Source organism: Ambystoma mexicanum, chromosome 1p, assembly GCF_040938575.1.
Source record: "Ambystoma mexicanum isolate Mex_15411 chromosome 1p, UKY_AmexF1_1, whole genome shotgun sequence".
In the NCBI taxonomy this organism is placed as follows: domain Eukaryota; kingdom Metazoa; phylum Chordata; class Amphibia; order Caudata; family Ambystomatidae; genus Ambystoma; species Ambystoma mexicanum.
In genome coordinates this window covers 1,224,384,976-1,224,408,826 of record NC_090921.1, presented here as the reverse complement: position 1 = coordinate 1,224,408,826, position 23,851 = coordinate 1,224,384,976, and the positions used below count along the sequence as shown (strand labels likewise).

Below are 23,851 nucleotides of genomic sequence, written 5' to 3'. Positions count from 1 at the left end.
CCTCAGTACCGCGTACACATGAGCTGGATTTCTTTTGGAGTAATTAAGATGTAATGACATGTACCCTGCTGAACTGATGTCTGCTTTCCAGGAGTTCCCAAACTCAGCATCACTCCGTGCAATTGTCCCATCGGGCTTCCTCTTGTCATCCCCATGGACTCCATTGTAGTTGCCGCACATGCCACGCAGCTGGTTCTGATATTGGGGCCCAACCTGGACAGTCACTGTGTTGCCCCCATTGTACTGGATACGGACCCCAAATGGTGTGTCCACAGAGATGGCGCTCTTGAGAGCTGTGACATTTGCTAGAAGTCCCAGGCGAGCTGGTAAAGTCGTTTTGATTCCATTGATCTGAAACAAAGTGGTGAGTGGTTAGAAGAATGACGTTCACACACAGTGGGAGCTAATGACTCCAAAACCCACCCAAAATCATAGATAGTTATTGTAGGTAGGAAAAATATGTTGTATAGCTCTGAAAGCCCTGGCAATAGTAGTCATCTGACAAAAGTGCTTTCCCTACTTTGGGCAAGTAGGAGTTTAGCAGAGTTAGCCAATCGGAACAAATAGCTTTTCCACAGTGTTTGACATGAAGTAAGCAGAGCTGCCTCTATGAAGTGATCATTGGAATGGATAATCATCACATATGCAGCCAGATGTCATGTTACACCACCAGGAAAGAAACCCACAACAGGAAGACTCCTTTACAAAAATAAAGACAAGTCCAGAGGTGTCATGGAGTCAACAACTGCAAGTGTGTTTAATCAAGACCACTAACATTTTAGGAGGTAACTGGAAAAATGACGACCTATCAGATAAGACTGGAGGAAGTTGTTTCTCTAGCACTGCGCTTGTTCAACTCTTCTGTACAAAAATACAGAATATTGCATCCCTTTTGTGCTTCATGTTTGTGTTGCCTAATCATTCCTATTTGGTGGTATTCATTGTTGTACCCAGCATACACAAGCACTAGTAAATTAAAATGTGTATCTCCCTTATCAAGGAAGGCGACTATGAGCAGCAGTTAAATATGAAGAAGTGTGGGAGCCCCTCTACTGAGAACGAACAGGGGTCCGATACCCTGTTCTGTGGAATCTCTCCCACCCAGGAGGGTCTACAACCACGTTTTAGCTCACTGCACCCTTTGCAGAGGAGAACTATCAGTCTGGTCCCACTCACTAGGGCAATCCAGCACCATAATGCTAGTCTATTCTCCTCTGAAAAAGAGTACCATCAACAAACCCACACAAGTGTTTCATCCTTGTTGGGCCTCCTCGATAAGGTGACACTGAGCCTCTCTAAGCCACCGTGAGCAAGGGGTCCATATAAACTCAGACATACCTAGTAGCTGGAGCCCTAGTGGACCACAGTTCCGAACATTCACCACGGAAGCAAACAGTGCTCAGGAGATGTTTGTTTATTGAATTTCTAATGCGCACCAGACCCAGAGGTAGCAGGGTGCAGCAAAAAGAATGTGCAAAGCTTACAAGTTACATAGTGAAAATCACAGTGACATAATAGTAAATACAGAAAAACATAAAGGTGGGTGCATTTGCAAAGTAGATACAGAGTTTACAATCGTAGTTTATGTTAGAGAAAAAGGAAAACATATATACAAAGGCAGACATGTAGCATGATCAAAAGGAAAACATATTTACAAAGGCAGACCTGTAGCGTGGTCATGCAGTAGTCACGTAGGCAGTAATGCCTGTTGACTGAGAAAGGCGATGTAGCTCTTTCTGAAATAAAGGTAGGGTTGGTCAGCTCTTAACTCGTGAGGTAGGGAGTTCCAGAGTTTAGCAGCCTTCACCGGGAAGCTATACCACCAATCTTACTGGATTTGAATCTGGGTACCACAAGACAATTGGCATTGATAGTTTTGGTGGTCCTGGAGGAAGATCTTCTCGACAGTTTGTCAATCAGGTGGATTGGGGCTGCGTTGTGCAATGCTTTATGAGTTAATGATGCGATTTCTAGCTGTATCTTGTCTTGTGTGGATAGCCATTTGTGTTGACGTCTAATGGAAGTCATATGTACTCTTTTGTTAATGCCCAATGCTGCTCTGAGGGCATTATTTTGTAAGATTTGGAGTTTATGGATGTTAGTTTTGTTAGTGCCGCAGTAGAGGGCATTACAGTAATCTAGTCTTGATAAGATTAGTGCTCTGGCCAGAATAACACAGTAGTCGTTTGACAAGAAAGGCTTGCCCGCTCCAGTTTGCATATGTATGATGTAGTAGAGGCCAGGGATTTCACTTGTCTATTGAAGGACATAGTTGCATCCAGATAGAATCCCAAGGTTTTTACTTCCTTAGAGACTTTGATATTATTGCCATCAACGATGAATGAGGTATATGCAGGACCTAGTTTGGTGATATTGGAGGGGGTACCCAAATTACCAACTCAGTCTTTTCATCATTCAGGCAGAGGCCATGAGTGGCCATCCATGCCTGAATGATGAGGTAGATTCTATTCACCAGCGCTACATCCTTGTCATTATCCCCAGAAAGCGGGTAGAGAATCTGTGTATCGTTTGCATAGTTAGTGTAGTCATCGTCACTAGAGATGTGTGTCATTGTCTCTCCCCTCTAATGATCCCTTTTGTTTTATTTCGAAAGGCATTGCCCATCAAGGTGCTGGTCTTGCATAATGGCAGCCACTTGGTGGATGCATATAGCATAGAGTATGTGTTAGAATTGGTTGCTAGGCAAAAGGCAAGTACATATTTTAACATGAAAACTCATTCCTCCTAAGTGTACACAGTGACCCAATTAAAAAGGGGATGGGTTGGTTGAGGATTGAGTAATGTGCATGTTGCAAGATGTTTTCAACTACGAGAACCCCAATGATACAGAGGTAATATGCTCTCAATCATGATTCCTATAGTCAAGGGATAAGCTTTTATATTGCCATGATTATTCTAATCTAATTAAGAGGTATATGCGAAAAACGATGTTCTTAAGCCTGTCGCTTAGTTTGGTTATAAAGCATTTAAATTTCAAGTATACAAATAAAATGTTTCCGCTTACCAGTGGAACTTTGCCTTGTTCGAAGACGAGCTTGACGTTCCTGTCAGTGCTGTTCAGCCAGATGGTGATGCGATACACAAAGGACACGCGCGGGTTCTGGTAACGCCTGTTCTCTGCCACCACCCGGAAGGAGAATCCAGAGGACGGGCTGGAGCCCTGGCTGACCTCGTAGGCACAGGTTCCCATGAAGTTGGCTACAGCGCCATCGAAGGAGTGGTAATGGGGGTCTCCGGTCACCGTGCAGATTGCCCATGGACTCTGGCATCCAAGCTTCCCGTTCTTCACTGCACACTCGTGTCCCTGGGCACAGCTGGTACTGATGCAACTGAAGTTACCAGTGGAGTCACAGCGGCACCTCTGGGAGCAGCCAGGGAGCCAGACAAGATCACCAACCTATGAAAAAGACAACCCGATAAATATGGGCAGAATATAGAGGAATGGGCAAAGGCGGAATGAACTAAGAGTTTTGCGTATGAGAGAGGCTGGACAGAGTAGACGGGACAAATGGAAGCGGTAGAATGGACAAAGGCCTAGAAACATGCTTAGAAAATAGGGAGGAATTATACTAAAGGGGATTGGATGGATAGAGCGGCTATAATGATATAATGGACCGATGAGAAATACACTGAGAGAAAGAGAGAGAGTGAGAGAGAGTGTGTATGTGCAATAAAAAGCAGAAAGGAAATGTGGGAAGGATAATAATTATTAATTGCTTTAAACTATAGCCATCAAGCACAAACCAAAACAGATGTAGGGGAATACCTCAGTGAATCATATGCAAAGGCATTCCATGGAAGGATAATTAGGCTGATGGAACATTTTGTAATAAGTGGATGAAGTGCTTGGTGGAGCTATGGGTTTTTGAACAAGGAATGTCTGAGCTGATTGGTCACTGCATATAGATCTATTGACTCTTACAAATGTGTTACATTGCTGCACAGGACAATGCAGGACTAGTCCTCTCTTTTTTGGTAGTAAAATATGTCAGTTTATTTTTTATTAGACGTTACAACACCAGGAACTGTTGAGTTCACCCGACTTCCCCAAATGAGGGAGGAACAGTAAATGCACACTTCTCCAGCGTGCATTCTACAGTCCTGGCCAGTTGGTCTGCTCTATTTATCAGAATGTTGTTTCCGGAGAGGTGACTGTGCTTTCTGTATTGTACAGACATGTCTCTTGAAGTCGTGTGCTCCCCTGACCACCTTCCAGCACCTATCCAAATGCCTGACCATCATGGGTATCTTACTGGGACACGGCCATGCCATCTAGCTCCTTATGTCGGCCTAATGCCCACACGCATACTATTCCTTCTAAGAACGTCCTTACATTGGACTCCAGTCCCTGAGGGTGTGCCCCCCCATAAGCGCATTGAGGCCATAATAATGGAATAAATGCACTAAATAAAAGACAAGCTACTACCACTGCTACAACTCCAACATTTGAGATTACAGGTGGTTATGGAGGCTCCAGTGGAGTGAAAATATATAGATCATGTTCAGGCCATAGTGTGTAGCCACTCATGGTAACCTGTGACCAGAATATCAGTTTAAGAGACGGAAAATGCACTCACGTTGTAGTAGCGCCCATCATGCTGGCAGCCACACTGCTCCGGCTTCACACAGGTGTCCCCACTCCTTAGGTACCCATCATTACAGAAACAGCCCTCGGAACAGGTGGCACCACAATAGGGTGACAAAGATGAGGCAATGCAGGAATCCTGACATCTACGATGGCAAAGTTCATAGTGGCTGTTGCCAGGGCACACAGGAGCTGCACATACCAAAGGGAACCACATTATTGTTAGTACAAGCAAATCAAGTAATCCTTCAAAATGAACATGCACACTTGAGTGGTAACAGTGAATCACTAGAGAGGAGCTATGGTGTCACAAATCCCTACAAAGAACCAGGCATTCAGTTCTGCAGAGTAATTCCACACTACACTAGCACTTAACAACAGTGATACAAGTTCTCTTTTAGCCCTTGATGTGTGTATCCACCCTTTATCAGTGGCAACGGCGAAACATTGAATTGTGAAATCACTAGGACCCGAGGATTTGCAATCAAGTTGATTTCTGCAATTTATGCTCCATACACGAAGGTCGCTCACAAATGATTGTTCAGAAAGTTTCCTATTTTGCACATGCCGCGTCTGTGAGAAACCAGTAGTGAGTTTAGGCATATAGGTTTTATTTAACCTTGCGGGCTGTGTGTTGCATCTGCACCCCCGTTGATCCACAGTTATCATTGTGAAGTCTCTTACAATTCTAAGTAATAATGGTTCTCTTGTCATCCCCTTCTAAGACACAAGAAGAGATGTCTTGTATCCCTTTAGGGTTTGAACCAAACCTCCTCAAAAATTAATTATAAAGCATTTTCTTTTTTGCCTGGTGGGTTCCCAAGTCAGCTTCTCCCAGCTAGGGTGTGTCTGGTCCGTGTTCTGCCTTTGCTATATTCAATGGACTCATGCACATGCAGGACCCTCTCATGGGTCAACTGCATTGTGATCTGTTTTGCGTCAGAAGCACTACATGGCACAGTGAATAGAGCTTAACATGTCTGTTTAGTAACTGGTGTTTCAGTTCTACTTGTTAAAAATACCACCCAATATAAAGCATGTGCCCTTTGTCGGGGGAAGACAAGAGCAGCATATTGATTTATTAAGATATCATCGCATCGAACACTTGAAAGTAGCTCTTAGTAAGGGATCATCTCCGTGATATAGTTCACTTAGTGGAAACTTTATATAGGCATAGAAATGAATGTCTTTCCCATGATGGTGCTGACACAGCTTCTAATTCAGTCTTGTTAAGCTGATATAATAGATGATCCTAAGTGGCCATCGCTGTAAGCTGGTACAGAAGGGATGTGTACCTTTTAGTACTTGCAGTAAGCTTGCATACGAGAAGACTGCCATTCTTTTCTGCAGATGTAGCTTTTCAATATAAAATAAGTAAAAACAAATCTTTCTCACAGCATCATAATGTTAATAATTACAAAATAAACCCTGTGTTTCTACACCCACAATTGTTTTACTACGTGTTTAAACTCATTTTCTCACCACAGAAGCTGTTGTTCCTCCAGCTGGCGATGGTCACGTTGGCTGCCTGGCAGGTGGCTGCGTAGGTCTGAATGGCTTGGCACAGCACTGTGCTGTTCCCCTCAGTGAGGCAGTGGTCGTAGACACAGTCAGAGAAGTAGTGTGCTGGGTCCACCTTCGTGTGGCAGGAGGAGAAGGGCCCTCTGGGGTTCTGGATGATCCAGCAGGCTGATTTAGATGGCATGAGTTTTTCTGCACTGCAGACGGGGCAGTTGTCTGAGCAGCCGTGGTCACAACCGGTGCTGCCCGTTGACATCCAGCTTGTACCAAAGGTGAAGGCATTGTTCACAACAGAGCCACTCGGGGTGGTGAAGTCATCTGAGGTCTTGCCATTGAAGTTGCCACACAGGCCTCCAGGCAGACCTTTGTACACTGCAGGGAGGGTGATGAAGACACTGTAGCTCATATCATAGTTCACGGTGAGGCCGAAGTCTGTCTTCAGCACTGTATACGCCCCGTTCATAAAGATGACAACGCTTCCTCCATGGGGACCGAGATTCACTGGCAGCGTTTGAATAACACCATTTATCTGACAGAAAAAGAAAGGACATTTAATGATGTTCCAAACTGTTCAGTGTGTTGTCCTCATGCACTTCTAAGGTGATGCTACAACCGATGTGTGACACCATTGACACTTTGTACAAACACAACCTGTTTTTAATCATATATATATATATATATATATATATATATATATATATATATATATATATATATATATATATATATATATCTGATGTCACGGCATCTATTAGGGAAATGTTAATAAAACATATGAACCTAAAAAGGGTAATTTACTTCGGCTGTACCATCTAGGAAATATGATGATTCTCTCTTTAAAAATATTCATTTTTTTCCCCGTCAATAGCTGCTTTTCTTACGTTTAGGAAGTGTTAGGATTTGTTGGCACCACGTGGTTCCATATGAAGCTTGCACACTAAAGTCAAAACGAATTATTTAGTGCAAGTTTAAAGTAATTCTGCAATTTAATGAGCAGCTTGCACTTTCATCCAAGAATCTGTCTGAGCTAGAGGTTTTGCTTGCAGGGTTAAGTGGCTGGGAAACCACCTCATGTTCTTCCGATGGAAAATAGTTCTGCAATGATATGTGTATGTTGCTTATCCCTGCCTTTTCCTTTTGCTTCTAACTCATGGAATAATATTATGGACTATAATTACCTGGACTGTTCCACGTCTGCCACTTTGAAGGTATATCTGAGTCTGGTACACAGAGATGAAGACCTCCTTAGTCACAGCTACTCTCATTCCTTGCCAGTGTTCATTCGTCACCTCAACCCGGAAGTCGGGTAGAGTACTGTTCACACCACGGAATTCAGACAAGACATACTTGCAGGTTCCCTGGAAGTCGAACCTTCTGCCATCAAAACTTGTATAGTGAGGGTCTCCCGATGCCCGGCAGATGCCATCAGGCAGAACGTGGCAGCCGTAGACACCACTGACGCTGGTGCAGGTCTGACCGGCAGCACAAGAAGATCTTAAGCACACAATAGTCCTTGTGGCTCCATCGCATCTGCATAAAGTCTGGCAGTTGTCCTTTTTCCAGAAGGTGTCTCCTGCTTGGTAATATTTCCCATTGTCCGTGCAGCCACACTGACTCGGGGGCACACATTCAGTCCCGCTGAGAACAAACCCACTCTTACATTGGCACCCCTCCTTGCATATATTTTGGCAGGTGCTTGGCCGAGTCACATTTGCACAGGACACAGGGCAGGAGGATCCACACAGGTCATACTGCTGGTTATTGCGACAGGTCCATTCTGGAAGAAAACACAGAGGATTAATTCATACAAGCTTGACATGCTGTTACGACAGTCATCAAATTATCATATTCCATTTAATTGATGTATGAGTGTTCCAGAAATCGCCATAGCACTATACATGATTGAAGTATATCCCACCAGTGACATCACAAGGTTTACTTTATTATAATGTTGTGCAAAGAGAAAGTAAAATGGCCTGAAAGTGCACAACACAAAAGAGGAATCAAGTTCTAGCTAGACGTCAGATTGATTTTAGATTTAGGGGAGAATGATGTATGTCAAGATAAACTAAAGAGAAAATGTATTCGATAATAGTATTAGTTTAGGATACATCGCAGAGGTGAAGCACACTGGAATAACACTTTTAACTGCCATTTTTGTTACAACATTCAGACTATGTTCAGTAATGAAACTGCTGGTATTTAGAACTGAAGGTGCATCCTGTATAATTTAACAGTTGTTTTCCTTGCTCCTCCGTGTGTGCTCTCCTGCCCACAAATGCTCTGGATCCGCCTTACAGTGCTGTGAACTGTCTGCAACAACTCTAATCAAATTCAAATAAAACCTAGAAGTGAGGTGGCTGAGAAAAACGAAACACGTTCCAACGGAAACCTCTACAACTACCGGGTGGCTTTCGCGACTTCAGTCCAACATCAAAAATCCCATGATTTGGGTAGGTTCAAAACATGTAGGATATTGTTCGTTCGGTATTAGGGGCAGAAATTACCTTCAAGGCCCTCAAGATAACGTGTCGATTCATTTCCTACATGTCGAGTAGTTTCTGTATCGGTCTTACTATATTCTTAACCGATGGGCTGTACAGAATGTACTTGCATACATTCTTCTCTGACATTTGTGCTCTAACATGTGGGTACAATTTCAAAGCTATTTTTATGCGTAGTTATCAATTGTTGTTGCTGTCAAAGTTCATTAATTTAGTGCCCTTTTGGTTAGTGGTGTTCTTGCAGCGAATGTGTATCAACAGTAGTTACACTTCCATTTGTCCATCGATTTTTTTATTGTAATTAAAGTGGGCAGGTACCATTAATCTTTACATTCTTTAAAGTTATTCGCTATTGAAAAACGATTTACAGAGTAAAATATGTGTTTGGGGTAAAAGGCACATCAAATATTACGTCCCTGGGAATATGATCTGGGTAATTAATCGTATGTGAGTAAACAATATAAGAGTTACATGGGGCACAAAAGCGAAGTAAATGATGAAATATAATCTATGTCAACAATAAATATCCTAAGGATACCCGGAGCAGGAAATACACTAAACTGATTTAGTGCTTTGTGCAGCAACCCATTCTCAGACATAGATCCCAGACCCTGGCAGTTCTGGATCCTGCTTTGCGAGGGAACACCCTCAGAACACTTTTGTGATTGTCCAATTCTTCGTTCTACTTTCACAATCTTCAAGTGGAGCACATACCAGAAGGTAGTGAGGGAAGGCGTCCATCGGCTCAGTAGTGTCTGGTTGTAATGAGGTGCAACGTGCAGGTGTCTTGAATAGAGCCACACAGCTGCTGACTCTGGCCATGTGGCTGCATTTAGAACCGGCCCATGGTTCCTCCGCTCTTACTGTTGCCATCAATGAGTGCCAGAGTGGAAATATTTGACACGCTGAACCAGCCCAGATGCTGCACAAAAGCCAAATGCAGTCATCCTTGACTCGAGGGAAGATAGAGTGGGTGGTGATTGGTTCCTCAGCAGGCGGTGTAATAAGAAAATCATGAAAGATTAAATAGTTGCTCTTAAAAGTGCTGCTCCTTTCCTTGAGACCTGCAAGTGCTAAGGTATATGAGTTCTAATCTGCACAGTGTAGGGATGACTCTGCGGATCCACTCAGCTGTGTCACACAGGGACCCCGTAGCTAACTGGTCCCCAGAAGGTTTTGCTCTGGATGACCGCAGGTCCCAGTGGAGAGATATACTGTATGATAGATAGAGCAGCCAAAGTCCAGGGACACAGGCTAAGCAGCTCAGATCATCTGTTCTGCAGCATATGCACTGAAGTTTGCATTATCTTGCATTTCTATTGCCTTAAACATGCTTCATATGAAAGATGTTAAGGTGCCCAGTGCCTTAATATTGTTTCCGGACCTACTTTCTGTGCCATGGTCAGAAACATCACTACACTCATGTGTTGCACATGAAAAACGATACAACATCTATGTCTTATATTGTGAACTTCTTTTAAAGCCAGGAATAGTACAAGGAGGTAATCGATTTGTCTTCAACCAGCCCAGAAGAAGCTAATCTGTGTGGCTTGTGTGCACACCCAGTTGGTGACATTGATATGCTCATGCAAGTACTTGCCAATGCCAATTCCAGGGATGATGTTTTACACGTTCGACAGGCACGTGCAACTGTGCCCAGCCTGGTTGCCTTCTTGAGAACCAGTGTAAAAGTAAGTAAAGCGATGGTAATTTATCAATAAATAAAACAGGATCAATCGTGAAACAATGAGAGTGATGTAGATTTAGAGACCAATGACAAACAACTCAAAGCACCTGCTCGAGGGCCATCCACACATGCACTCAGACCAGCAGGTTACCCCCTTGCACATTGACTGAGAAGGACTTTTGGGTAAGTCGTGTTTGGCAACTGCATGAATGGTCATCAGGTTGCGCAGTCCTATAAAATCTTTAAAAATGCAAGAAGATGATGACCAGTTATGGTTTGAAAGGTGTAGTGAACGTTGTTCCTCTTGGGTTCCATGCTGCCACTTTATGCCAACTAAAAGCTATTTCTGCGGATCTGCATTTTTATTATGCACAATAAAAGCCTTCCTATAATATGGCATTGTAAAGGGGAGAATTGTGTCGCTTGGATTGTGAAGAAATCTACAAACCATTGGTAAATGCCTTGAAGAACATTGCACAGAGTCGAGAGCTTACAATGATAAATGTTATATCCAGAGCTGCACTGTGTGGATTTACCCAGAAATACATTCACTGCAATTAAATGTACCCAAAATACTTTAAATTAAATGTCATTGCAGTTGTAGACAAACAAAATAACATTTCAGTTTGCAGTAATGACCTGTCACAGTGACAGTGACATTTGAGTATTCAAATGTTCACTTACCACATCCAATAAGGCTTCTCCATTCCTGGATGGCAACGCCTTGCTTCTGGCAATGGTGGGCGTAGCTTTTAACAATTTCACACAGGGTCCCGTGGTCACCATCTGTCCCGCACATGTCATAGACACAGTTCTTGAAGAAGACATCAGTGTCAGCATTGATGCCGTTTCTAAAAGGACCGGCGGGATCCTTCATGATTCCACAGTGGCTCTGGTTGCTGTACTGGGCCACCATATCCTCACCACACAACGGTGGGTTGTCAGTGTCTATGCAGTGGAAATCAGAGTCATCGTCGTCTTCCCGCCAGCTGTTTCCAAACGTGACTGCGCTGCTCACCAGGGAGCCATCGGGAATCCTGAGATCATCACTCTTGTTTCCATTGAAGTTTCCACAGAGGCCAGATACAGATCCAGAGTAAGCTGCCGGGACTTGGACAGATGCATGATGGGACCAGTCGAAGGACACCACGAGGCCGAAATCGGTCTGTACCACTGCAGAGGATCCACTGAAGTAGACCTGTACTTTCCCAGACTGAAGGGATAGTGGGAGAAGTGACAGGTCCCCATTGATCTACATTAAGAGAAAACATCCATTAGTGACGTGCTAAAACCTTTGTTTTATGGAATTCTAATCTCTGGTGTATTTACACAACTTCTGACACGCGTTCATGCACAAGTTTCCTATGCGTTTGTCTCGATAAACACACACACTTAGGTCCTTCGCAGCACTCCTAATGTACCTGTTCCTCTCTCTTCCTCTTGCCTTCTTCTTGCCCTATGTGTTATCTTACCTGTCTGCGGCCTTTACCCCACAGGGAGTTTAATTGTGCCTGAAAAGGGTGCTGGTGCCAGAGCATCAAAGATTTGCACTTGTGCAAAAAACTGAGCAAATTAATTTAGCACCATGTGTTCTGCTTTACTAATAGAGGACGGTGCAAAAATGTTTAGCCCAAATTGGAATTATCTTAAATGCTTTCACCTGGGGAAAATGTAGTGCTGCGTAACATAAAAAGAAATGTAGTAGACACCTTTTTTGTATGTTATGAAGTACAAAAAACAGCTGGATTCATTTTTGCTCGTGTGCAAACATTTTAAGATAATATTTATTGTGACAGAATCTGTTTGCTCCATTTTGTATTATCAAAGCATTTGCTCATTATTAAGCACCAGTGCAAATCATTGATAATCAGGCCCCTGCTGGAAAAGTAAACAAAGAGAGAAGGAAGCACAAACCAGCCTTTTTTGATAAACTTTATAAATCATTATTATGTTTAGTAAAGATATTCTCCTATTTGGTCATCGAGCGGCAGTGCTTTGTGAAGTACCTGATTTCACTTTACAAATATATGCAAAACAACTGTGATAAACTCCAAGCGACGTTTCCAGTGTATGGCGACAGAGCAGGGAAACATGGTGACAGCCACCCATTTAGCTTTTATCCAGTTCTCAGAGTGGTATTTTTGCATTATGAACTCTGGTAACTGCAGGCCGAGGGACGGATGCTTTGCGGGGTAGGGGTGGGGGGTGGGGGTGGGGGGGGAAGCCAGCCAACAATAGGAATTTATTGGAATTTCAGGAGAATTAATGGCGTTCCAGACTGAGGAGGAGATGTCTAGAAGGCAGAGGTGGACTGGGAACCAACAGAGGCCCTGGAAATAATGTTCAAAATGCCCCTCCATTACACATGTTCTGTATGCCCAACCCTTCTCCTATGGGAACATTTGGAAATACCACACAGCAGGGACCCAGGGTGCCGAGGCCTAACGGGAAACCTCCAGAGTTCCCTATAGGCCAGTCCACCCCTGGCCAGGGTGCAGAGGCCTACCAGGAAACCTCCAGAGTTCCCTGTGTGCCCGTCCATCCCTGGTCAGTGTGCAGAGGCCTACCGGGAAATCTCCAGAGTTTACTACAGGCGAGTTCCCTATAGGCCAGTCCATCCCTGCTAGAAGGAGGTGGTTGTCTAAACTTAGCATTTATTTAATTGTAACTAAACAACACATTTTCCTCAAGCAAGTATTCGCACACACTGGCGTCCTGTCTGCCTATTTTTGATAAACACCATTTTGCATATTGGTATCGCTAATGAAAAATTCAAACACAGGAATTGGTTTTCAATGTACAACTTTGTTTTAACTGTTGGGAAGTCAGTAATAGGTGTGAACATCTTTCAACATTGTTTATCTAAATAAAGTTTCAACTGAAGCTTTCTTAATGGAATTGTTCACGAGGTGAAAGATTTAAGCAGAATGTCTCTGTGTTCCTCTTTAAGGCTCCTTGTGATGGTGAAGGCTCTCAGACTTGCTTAAGACGTCTGCGCTCTACACGGTAGCGCTATGAGGCAGTAGCAGCCGCTGCGGTGTCTACTAAGGCTGAAGCTCTCTTATTGACTGGCTGCGCATTCACACACTCCCTCATGCAAGCTTCCGGTTCAATGACTCAGGGCACGATTAATATCACCATATTGTGCAGCAGTAGGAGCGTGGCAGGATGAAATGGAATCCGGCACTTTCATTCCCTGCTCCATATTCACGCCTTGTGGCGTGTCAACAGTCCTGGTGACCACAAACAATCCGGGGCTGTTGGTGCAAGTGGATTCTAAAGGCACAGCACCAGTTCTGCACTATTAGAAAAGGGTTCGCACTTCTGCACCCCTTGCGGTGCCGTTAGTGCAGACAGGCAGCTTTGCGCCTATTCGGCAGCCTCAAACAATCCTTGCTCATTTCATTCATACATGAGCTACAAGATGGCCGCGTCAGGACACCGTTAGGACATAAAATGATAGGTTATTATCTTTGCTTTTTGTTGCACTAACTGTGCTCTGAAGAAAGGGTCCAAACGCGTAAACATTTCAGTGCAAGTAAAATACAGGGATCAGGGAACCCAGTGCAAAGTGTAGTTTTCAGGCCTCATTTCTACTTCACCAAAAGTGCTGCTGCAGTTCCGGAGTCTCACTGACACTTTTGGTGATGCTGCATGTGTCCCTGATGAAGTGCTCCGCGTGCAGTAACGCTGCATTTACCATGTCGTCAGGATTAGGCCATCAGCCCCCTACTCACTTACCCACTCTCTCACACGTGCAACTCACTCACACAAGCAACTCATTAGTCACTCACTTGCTCACTCAATCATATACACAATCAAAACATAACTCCTTCAGTCCATTTTTGGACATTCAAATGTTCATATTCATGGGTGTGAAATGTTTAAGTAAACCTTGTTTTAGTTTTTGAACTCACACTGGTAAGTGGTTCCTTAGGCACCGCTTATCGGTTGAGCAAATGCAATCCTTGCAAGACTGCAAAAGGGCCTGGAATGACTACCGCCATTATCTTAAGTGTGTGGCCATCAGGGTTCAGAGGTTTTGCACTGGTGCGGGTGCAGCTTTGTGCAAGATTAATACCAAGGAAAAAACTGCCCGAGCGCAAAAAATATATTCTTTAAACCGATTTTTGAACGAGCACCATGTTAGCACTAGTGTTAATGTCTTTCTCTATCAACGCTTGGGCAAATCTTGCCCTGGTGCAAACATGCTATGAAAGAATATTCCTTTCCTAAGACAATGTGTGCCCTTCTGCTAATTCCTTCCAAAATCCCACTTGCTCATATGCAACGTTTCTCAATGGACAATTATACTTGACATAAGCAACCTTGGAATGAGTTAGCGCTACTTTGCCCTTGGATAAGGCCCAGCTATCAGTCCTCTTTGTTGTTACTGAGCTGCCGGGTGTTTTTTGTTTGTTGACACCAACCTAAGGGTGATATCACTAAATCGAGGAAATCACCAGCGTTCCCTTTTTATGGTCCAGTTTTCAGAACCCCCTCTCCACCTAGCACCTGTCTGGCCATGCATTGGTGATGCTGAGCTAGCATGTCTGTAGATATCACAGTGAAAGCCATCAGTTTCTCAATGGCTGCCTAATAAATGGCCAAATAGCAGTGACATGTAAATAAGTACTGTGGCGCTCAATTTCCTCACCTGAACACTTCCAAAGCTTCCACTCGCAACCAAAATCTGTTCGCCGTAGACGTTCACTTCTACCGTTCGTGTCCAAGCCACCACTGGTGACAGTCGGTGCTCGTTCTGCACCATGACGCTAAAGTTGGTGAGACTGCCAGTGTTGCTAGATTTGCTGAGGGTGTACTTGCAGGTTCCCTGGTAGTCGAAGGAGACGCCATCAAAGGTGTGGTAGTGCGGATCCCCGGAGGCCCAGCAGATGCCGCTGTCTACCGGGTAGCACTTCCTGATTCCATTCATGACTTTGCACTCCTCCAGTGTGGCGCATGTGTGGGCTTCACAGACCATCTGCTGGGCAATGCAGGTGCACTTCTGGCTGCAGGTGTCTGTTAGGAAGGTTTCCTCGCCCAGGTTGTAGTAGAGCCCATTCATGGTGCAGCCGCACTGGCTCACGGGTACACAGGAGCCGGCGTAAAGCGCATACCCTTCATCACAGACGCATCCGTCCATGTTGTCTGCAGTACAGGCAGCATTTTGGTAAAGGTTGGCACAGGTGGTTGGGCAGCCAGTGCCAAAGAGCTCATAGTGACTGTTCTCAGCGCAGTCGTCATCTGTGGAGATGAACGTGATAAAACGTGAATTATTGTTTTAAAGCCCACTTTACATGCTAATCATGGCAAACAGAACCTTAATTCTCTGGCTTCTGGAGAGCCTGGCCATCATTTCCCTGCAGAGCGGTGTTGCGATTGGACATAAGCTTAAAACAAAGAAGATCTTGTATACTTACACCCTAAAGACTGTCCCAGAAAACAGACACACATGTGAGATGATTTATAAGAGCTACATTTGAAGGAAATCAATTGAGCCCCAGATTTGCTGCCTGCATAATCATGAGTGAATAAACCATGCTTTGCTTCAAATCATGCCACATAAGATTGTTTTTGCCAAGACAAAAATGGAACAAGCCTTTTTGCCCACCTTTTTTTGGATTGCTTCATATGGAATAGAGAAACTAGGCTAGAAATGAACTTAGCTGGCACCATTTAAAATACGCATCTGTACTACAACAAGACATTGAGAACTTTGAGCAAACAAGCTAATATCACATTTTCTTGCTTTTCATGGAATACCAATACCCTATTCTACACATCACATTATGATAGCCTCCTCCCACTTTAAGATGCTGCAGTAATAAGTGTTCCTATTACCCAGGAGAATGGTACTCAATACAGCACCCCCTGATGGGATGAAGTGCTGAGTTCACCCTGCCAAGATTCAAACATGGGTCCTGTAGACCGAAGAGAGATGCGCAAAGTCTTTAACGGACCGTAAAGCCTACGGGCCCGGTGATTATTCCTATTAACGCTCCACGCTTACGTCCCAAGGTTCTGATAGCAATTGATTAAGAACTGCTGTCGTGCCTCTCGCAAATACTCACCCAACCTTACCACCATTTAAATTGAAGGTGGATCTGGAGCCCCTCTTCCATTTCCATGGCTTCTGGGTGCCTTATGACGAGCAAAGCAGTGTGGCAGCACAACAAGTGACGGTAATTGCGGGGAACATGGAGGGAGAGTTGGACGAGGTAGGTGATGGCCAGAGGCAGGGAAGATGTTGGGTGGGTGTGAGCAGCTGTGAGCTTGCTCTGAATGCGGATTGGAATCATGTGATCCTGCCCACAATCAGTGCAACCTGATTGTCTGTCGCGCTGCACATATGAAAATTTGGAAATGTAGCAAATTAATATTGCTTCACTTTTCGAATAAAGAGAATGGGACTGTGTTTGAGGCAACATTTGGTTGTTCCCTTTCTGATCACTTAAAGGAGCAAAGTACTTCATGTATGACAGTGTGCACAATTCGCAATGTCATACGGAGTGGTAGGAAGTAAACATGTGTTTGCTTCATGCCATAACGAACAAGCAGCAAACCTGGAACAATCGATGCAAACTCTTGTTGACTGATCCTCGAAATATTTGCACAACTCTAGCTATAAAGTGCTGACATTGGAGGGGTTTGCTAGTTATACATCAGGTCAATTGGAAATGAATACATGAAAAGGTTGCCAATTAGAAACGAGAGTGCCACCGTATATCAGAAAACCTACCACATTGCATCTGTGACTTCCAGTCTGGAATCACGAGGCTGTGAAGCTGGCAGACCGCCTCGTAGGATGCCGCCGCCATGCAGAGCATCCCCTTGTTGGTGCCATAGTAGCAGAGATCATAGACACAGGAGGCGAAGAACGGATCTGCGTCCTCGTACCAGTGACACTCATCGAAGGGACCCGATGGTTGAGTAATGACCCGACACAGCCCTTGGATGGCTCCCAAATTAGTGCAAGTGTCGGTAGTGTTGCTTTCTCCGGAATCATCGACACACCTGAGAGGAATAGAGAGAAGATTACTTCATCGTAGCTCGAATCAATTGAAGCTGAATGCAGGAGTCTAGTGTGGTTTCTCCCAAGGTTATCAGAATACTTTGGGCCTGATTTACCAAAATGTTTTCCATGGGACTTTGCCATGTTAAAACATTTTTGAAAATCAGGCCACTTTCCCTTAGACGTTGATGCTGTTTGATTCTGAATTGCCTTGCTCTTTTCTAATGATTATTCTTCAATGCTTCTGCCAAAACACAAGGGGGATTTCTTTTTTGGCCCCATTATCCTCGATAGCTCAGTTCCTCCCAGAATTATTGTTGTCACTAACCTCAGCCCTTCCCTCCAGCGCAGAAGTACTTCAATGTAGGCAGTGAGGCTCATGACCCATATACACATAACATGGGCCTTACCGTCCTAAGGTGAATTAGAGCTAGGGTCCTGCAAGATGTTTGCCATTATTCATGAGCTGCTGCTTGAAATATGTGTGCAGAAATGACTCAGCAAAACACACATGACAATGGACTCAGCTCAGCTCACTAGCATGCCACTGCCACCTTAGTGTACAGAGGGGGAACATGTATGAGCAACCTCATTAAGACTCCTATAATGCTTAGACAAATAGCCCCAATTATTACCCTCAACACGCTCACCAGCCATCATCCACAAGAGGGCATACCTCAAGATGAGGAACTCACTCACCATAATAATAATAACAAGAATAATAATAATAATATTAATATTAATAATATTATTAATCATAATAATAATATAATAATATGCCAGTTTACAGAAACATTGCATTGGTACAATTAGGCAAAAAACTTGAGCTGGGGGGCATTACTGCCTCAGGTAATGCCCTGGGGCCCCAGTCATGAGGCCATTAATGAAGGCCCGGGTGCATTAACTGATGCGGTAATGCCCCCCCTACAAGGGGTATATTGCTATCAGTACCCCAGCACGTTGATCTGGGGTACTAATAGTGTCTTTGAGTAATTTGCTAAACGTCTTTAGCGTTTCCCCACTGAAAAATAAAAAAAACAAACAAAATGGCCACCATGGAAAGGGAAAAGGGACTATATGTAGTCCCTTTTCCCTTTCCATGGTGGCCATTTGCACAGCTGCGGAGTTGCGCCGGGATCACTGCTGTTCTCAGCACCAGCGACGGACCAGGCAGCACAAGTTAAATGAGGAGGGTGTGGGAGGGGGCAAATATGTGTAAAAGGAGGTTAGGGGTTTGGGTAGGAGGGCGCAGGGGGGCACATACCTGGGCACCCAGCAGAGGAAGATGCTGGCCTGCTGCTCTGAGGAGGCTCAGAGGGGGGCTTCACCATGTGGTAAAGCCCCCGTTCCGAGTCCCCTCATTGGCTGGGAAGCATAAGCCAGGCTACTAATTGATGATAAGGGACAAATTGCCTTATTGCAAAAGAAAATATTAATTCAACTCAATTTTGAAACCGGTCAAAGGAGAGTAGGACTAGGGCAATTATTTCTCTGGTGCACACATTCACTGAAAGCACATATTCTTTGCACCATGCAAATTGTACTTGCACGGTGCAATGTTTCGGTAGTGTTGCCCTGGTTTTTGAACTAACATGATGTGTCCTATACAAATACCTCCATTGCATACAATACATTGGCTCTGCTGCTCACTGTATGTACATGTTCACCCATCCCAAGACTGCCCTGGTTGATTCACTCAGCCAGATCAATTCTGTCAAGTTACTCCCAACCTCGTGTGGAGACTATTTTATGTTAGTCATGCTACATATATAACTTATTGGAAAGTGATTCTTTCCAGGTGCAGTGCTTTTCAAATAATCCTCTACCCTTTCTGTACAACTAATTTGAGTTAGATCTGAACAATTCAGGAAACCTTTAACCCTGTGTGTGCTAAGAACGTGTACAGCATAACATCTGCAATAGGTTTTCACTCCGAAGCAGGCATTTAGTAATGCATGTGTTCCACAGTGAGCACAGCCACAGACTCCACACCCCTCCCTCTCTATATGTTAAGGCCCCAATGTGTTTTCTTTTAGATGATCCCCCACCTATGGCTGAACTGTATAGATTGCATGGGAGGAGATTACGCGAGATTTGATTCCACTCCAAGGTAAAGCAATAAACATAACCATCCTCAGTACCGCGTACACATGAGCTGGATTTCTTTTGGAGTAATTAAGATGTAATGACATGTACCCTGCTGAACTGATGTCTGCTTTCCAGGAGTTCCCAAACTCAACATCACTCCGTGCAATTGTCCCATCGGGCTTCCTCTTGTCATCCCCACGGACTCCATTGTAGTTGCCGCACATGCCACGCAGCTGGTTCTGATATTGGGGCCCAACCTGGACAGTCACTGTGTTGCCCCCATTGTACTGGATACGGACCCCAAATGGTGTGTCCACAGAGATGGCGCTCTTGAGAGCTGTGACATTTGCTAGAAGTCCCAGGCGAGCTGGTAAAGTCGTTTTGATTCCATTGATCTGAAACAAAGTGGTGAGTGGTTAGAAGAATGACGTTCACACACAGTGGGAGCTAATGACTCCAAAACCCACCCAAAATCATAGATAGTTATTGTAGGTAGGAAACATATGTTGTATAGCTCTGAAAGCCCTGGCAATAGTAGTCATCTGACAAAAGTTCTTTCCCTACTTTGGGCAAGTAGGAGTTTAGCAGAGTTAGCCAATCGGAACGAATAGCTTTTCCACAGTGTTTGACATGAAGTAAGCAGAGCTGCCTCTATGAAGTGATCATTGGAATGGATAATCATCACATATGCAGCCAGATGTCATGTTACACCACCAGGAAAGAAACCCACAACAGGAAGACTCCTTTACAAAAATAAAGACAAGTCCAGAGGTGTCATGGAGTCAACAACTGCAAGTGTGTTTAATCAAGACCACTAACATTTTAGGAGGTAACTGGAAAAATGACGACCTATCAGATAAGACTGGAGGAAGTTGTTTCTCTAGCACTGCGCTTGTTCAACTCTTCTGTACAAAAATACAGAATATTGCATCCCTTTTGTGCTTCACGTTTGTGTTGCCTAATCATTCCTATTTGGTGGTATTCATTGTTGTACCCAGCATACACAAGCACTAGTAAATTAAAATGTGTATCTCTCTTATCAAGGAAGGCGACTATGAGCAGCAGTAAAATATGAAGAAGTGTGGGAGCCCCTCTACTGAGAACGAACAGGGGTCCGATACCCTGTTCTGTGGAATCTCTCCCACCCAGGAGGGTCTACAACCACGTTTTAGCTCACTGCACCCTTTGCAGAGGAGAACTATCAGTCTGGTCCCACTCACTAGGGCAATCCAGCACCATAATGCTAGTCTATTCTCCTCTGAAAAAGAGTACCATCAACAAACCCACACAAGTGTTTCATCCTTGTTGGGCCTCCTCGATAAGGTGACACTGAGCCTCTCTAAGCCACCGTGAGCAAGGGGTCCATATAAACTCAGACATACCTAGTAGCTGGAGCCCTAGTGGACCACAGTTCCGAACATTCACCACGGAAGCAAACAGTGCTCAGGAGATGTTTGTTTATTGAATTTCTAATGCGCACCAGACCCAGAGGTAGCAGGGTGCAGCAAAAAGAATGTGCAAAGCTTACAAGTTACATAGTGAAAATCACAGTGACATAATAGTAAATACAGAAAAACATAAAGGTGGGTGCATTTGCAAAGTAGATACAGAGTTTACAATCGTAGTTTATGTTAGAGAAAAAGGAAAACATATATACAAAGGCAGACATGTAGCATGATCAAAAGGAAAACATATTTACAAAGGCAGACCTGTAGCGTGGTCATGCAGTAGTCACGTAGGCAGTAATGCCTGTTGACTGAGAAAGGCGATGTAGCTCTTTCTGAAATAAAGGTAGGGTTGGTCAGCTCTTAACTCGTGAGGTAGGGAGTTCCAGAGTTTAGCAGCCTTCACCGGGAAGCTATACCACCAATCTTAGTGGATTTGAATCTGGGTACCACAAGACAATTGGCATTGATAGTTTTGGTGGTCCTGGAGGAAGATCGTCTCGAAAGTTTGTCAATTAGGTGGATTGGGGCTGCGTTGTGCAATGCTTTATGAGTTAAGGATGCGATTTTTAGCTGTATCTTGTCTTGTGTGGATAGCCATTTGTGTTGACGTCTAATGGAAGTCATATGTACTCTTTTGTTAATGCCCAATGCTGCTCTGAGGGCATTATTTTGTAAGATTTGGAGTTTATGGATGTTAGTTTTTTGTTAGTGCCGCAGTAGAGGGCATTACAGTAATCTAGTCTTGATAAGATTAGTGCTCTGGCCAGAATAACACAGTAGTCGTTTGACAAGAAAGGCTTGCCCGCTCCAGTTTGCATATGTATGATGTAGTAGAGGCCAGGGATTTCACTTGTCTATTGAAGGACATAGTTGCATCCAGATAGAATCCCAAGGTTTTTACTTCCTTAGAGACTTTGATATTATTGCCATCAACGATGAATGAGGTATATGCAGGACCTAGTTTGGTGATATTGGAGGGGGTACCCAAATTACCAACTCAGTCTTTTCATCATTCAGGCAGAGGCCATGAGTGGCCATCCATGCCTGAATGATGAGGTAGATTCTATTCACCAGCGCTACATCCTTGTCATTATCCCCAGAAAACGGGTAGAGAATCTGTGTATCGTTTGCATAGTTAGTGTAGTCATCGTCACTAGAGATGTGTGTCATTGTCTCTCCCCTCTAATGATCCCTTTTGTTTTATTTCGAAAGGCATTGCCCATCAAGGTGCTGGTCTTGCATAATGGCAGCCACTTGGTGGATGCATATAGCATAGAGTATGTGTTAGAATTGGTTGCTAGGCAAAAGGCAAGTACATATTTTAACATGAAAACTCATTCCTCCTAAGTGTAAACAGTGACCCAATTAAAAAGGGGATGGGTTGGTTGAGGATTGAGTAATGTGCATGTTGCAAGATGTTTTCAACTACGAGAACCCCAATGATACAGAGGTAATATGCTCTCAATCATGATTCCTATAGTCAAGGGATAAGCTTTTATATTGCCATGATTATTCTAATCTAATTAAGAGGTATATGCGAAAAACGATGTTCTTAAGCCTGTCGCTTAGTTTGGTTATAAAGCATTTAAATTTCAAGTATACAAATAAAATGTCTCCGCTTACCAGTGGAACTTTGCCTTGTTCGAAGACGAGCTTGACGTTCCTGTCAGTGCTGTTCAGCCAGATGGTGATGCGATACACAAAGGACACGCGCGGGTTCTGGTAACGCCTGTTCTCTGCCACCACCCGGAAGGAGAATCCAGAGGACGGGCTGGAGCCCTGGCTGACCTCGTAGGCACAGGTTCCCATGAAGTTGGCTACAGCGCCATCGAAGGAGTGGTAATGGGGGTCTCCGGTCACCGTGCAGATTGCCCATGGACTCTGGCATCCAAGCTTCCCGTTCTTCACTGCACACTCGTGTCCCTGGGCACAGCTGGTACTGATGCAACTGAAGTTACCAGTGGAGTCACAGCGGCACCTCTGGGAGCAGCCAGGGAGCCAGACAAGATCACCAACCTATGAAAAAGACAACCCGATAAATATGGGCAGAATATAGAGGAATGGGCAAAGGCGGAATGAACTAAGAGTATTGCGTATGAGAGAGGCTGGACAGAGTAGACGGGACAAATGGAAGCGGTAGAATGGACAAAGGCCTAGAAACATGCTTAGAAAATAGGGAGGAATTATACTAAAGGGGATTGGATGGATAGAGCGGCTATAATGATATAATGGACCGATGAGAAATACACTGAGAGAAAGAGAGAGAGTGAGAGAGAGTGTGTATGTGCAATAAAAAGCAGAAAGGAAATGTGGGAAGGATAATAATTATTAATTGCTTTAAACTATAGCCATCAAGCACAAACCAAAACAGATGTAGGGGAATACCTCAGTGAATCATATGCAAAGGCATTCCATGGAAGGATAATTAGGCTGATGGAACATTTTGTAATAAGTGGATGAAGTGCTTGGTGGAGCTATGGGTTTTTGAACAAGGAATGTCTGGGCTGATTGGTCACTGCATATAGATCTATTGACTCTTACAAATGTGTTACATTGCTGCACAGGACAATGCAGGACTAGTCCTCTCTTTTTTGGTAGTAAAATATGTCAGTTTATTTTTTATTAGACGTTACAACACCAGGAACTGTTGAGTTCACCCGACTTCCCCAAATGAGGGAGGAACAGTAAATGCACACTTCTCCAGCGTGCATTCTACAGTCCTGGCCAGTTGGTCTGCTCTATTTATCAGAATGTTGTTTCCGGAGAGGTGACTGTGCTTTCTGTATTGTACAGACATGTCTCTTGAAGTCGTGTGCTCCCCTGACCACCTTCCAGCACCTATCCACATGCCTGACCATCATGGGTATCTTACTGGGACACGGCCATGCCATCTAGCTCCTTATGTCGGCCTAATGCCCACACGCATACTATTCCTTCTAAGAACGTCCTTACATTGGACTCCAGTCCCTGAGGGTGTGCACC

General features: G+C 44.2%; 1 protein-coding gene across 1 annotated transcript in view; it reads right to left on the bottom strand.

Annotated features, from left to right (window-relative positions):
• The window catches only part of LOC138537842 (IgGFc-binding protein-like), a 74,995-nt gene extending 51,265 nt beyond the window's left edge, over window positions 1-23,730 (bottom strand). The window contains exons 1-11 of the mRNA XM_069641486.1: window positions 23,725-23,730; window positions 22,493-22,885; window positions 19,530-19,816; window positions 17,061-17,335; window positions 14,976-15,565; window positions 11,003-11,570; window positions 7,306-7,904; window positions 6,089-6,656; window positions 4,599-4,798; window positions 3,026-3,418; window positions 65-351 (exon numbers count right to left, since the gene is read on the bottom strand). Of these exons, the coding sequence (XP_069497587.1) occupies window positions 65-351; window positions 3,026-3,418; window positions 4,599-4,798; window positions 6,089-6,656; window positions 7,306-7,904; window positions 11,003-11,570; window positions 14,976-15,565; window positions 17,061-17,335; window positions 19,530-19,816; window positions 22,493-22,885; window positions 23,725-23,730 (4,166 nt within the window). The remainder of the gene's footprint in view (window positions 1-64; window positions 352-3,025; window positions 3,419-4,598; window positions 4,799-6,088; window positions 6,657-7,305; window positions 7,905-11,002; window positions 11,571-14,975; window positions 15,566-17,060; window positions 17,336-19,529; window positions 19,817-22,492; window positions 22,886-23,724) is intronic.
• Window positions 23,731-23,851: the final 121 nt, after the last annotated feature.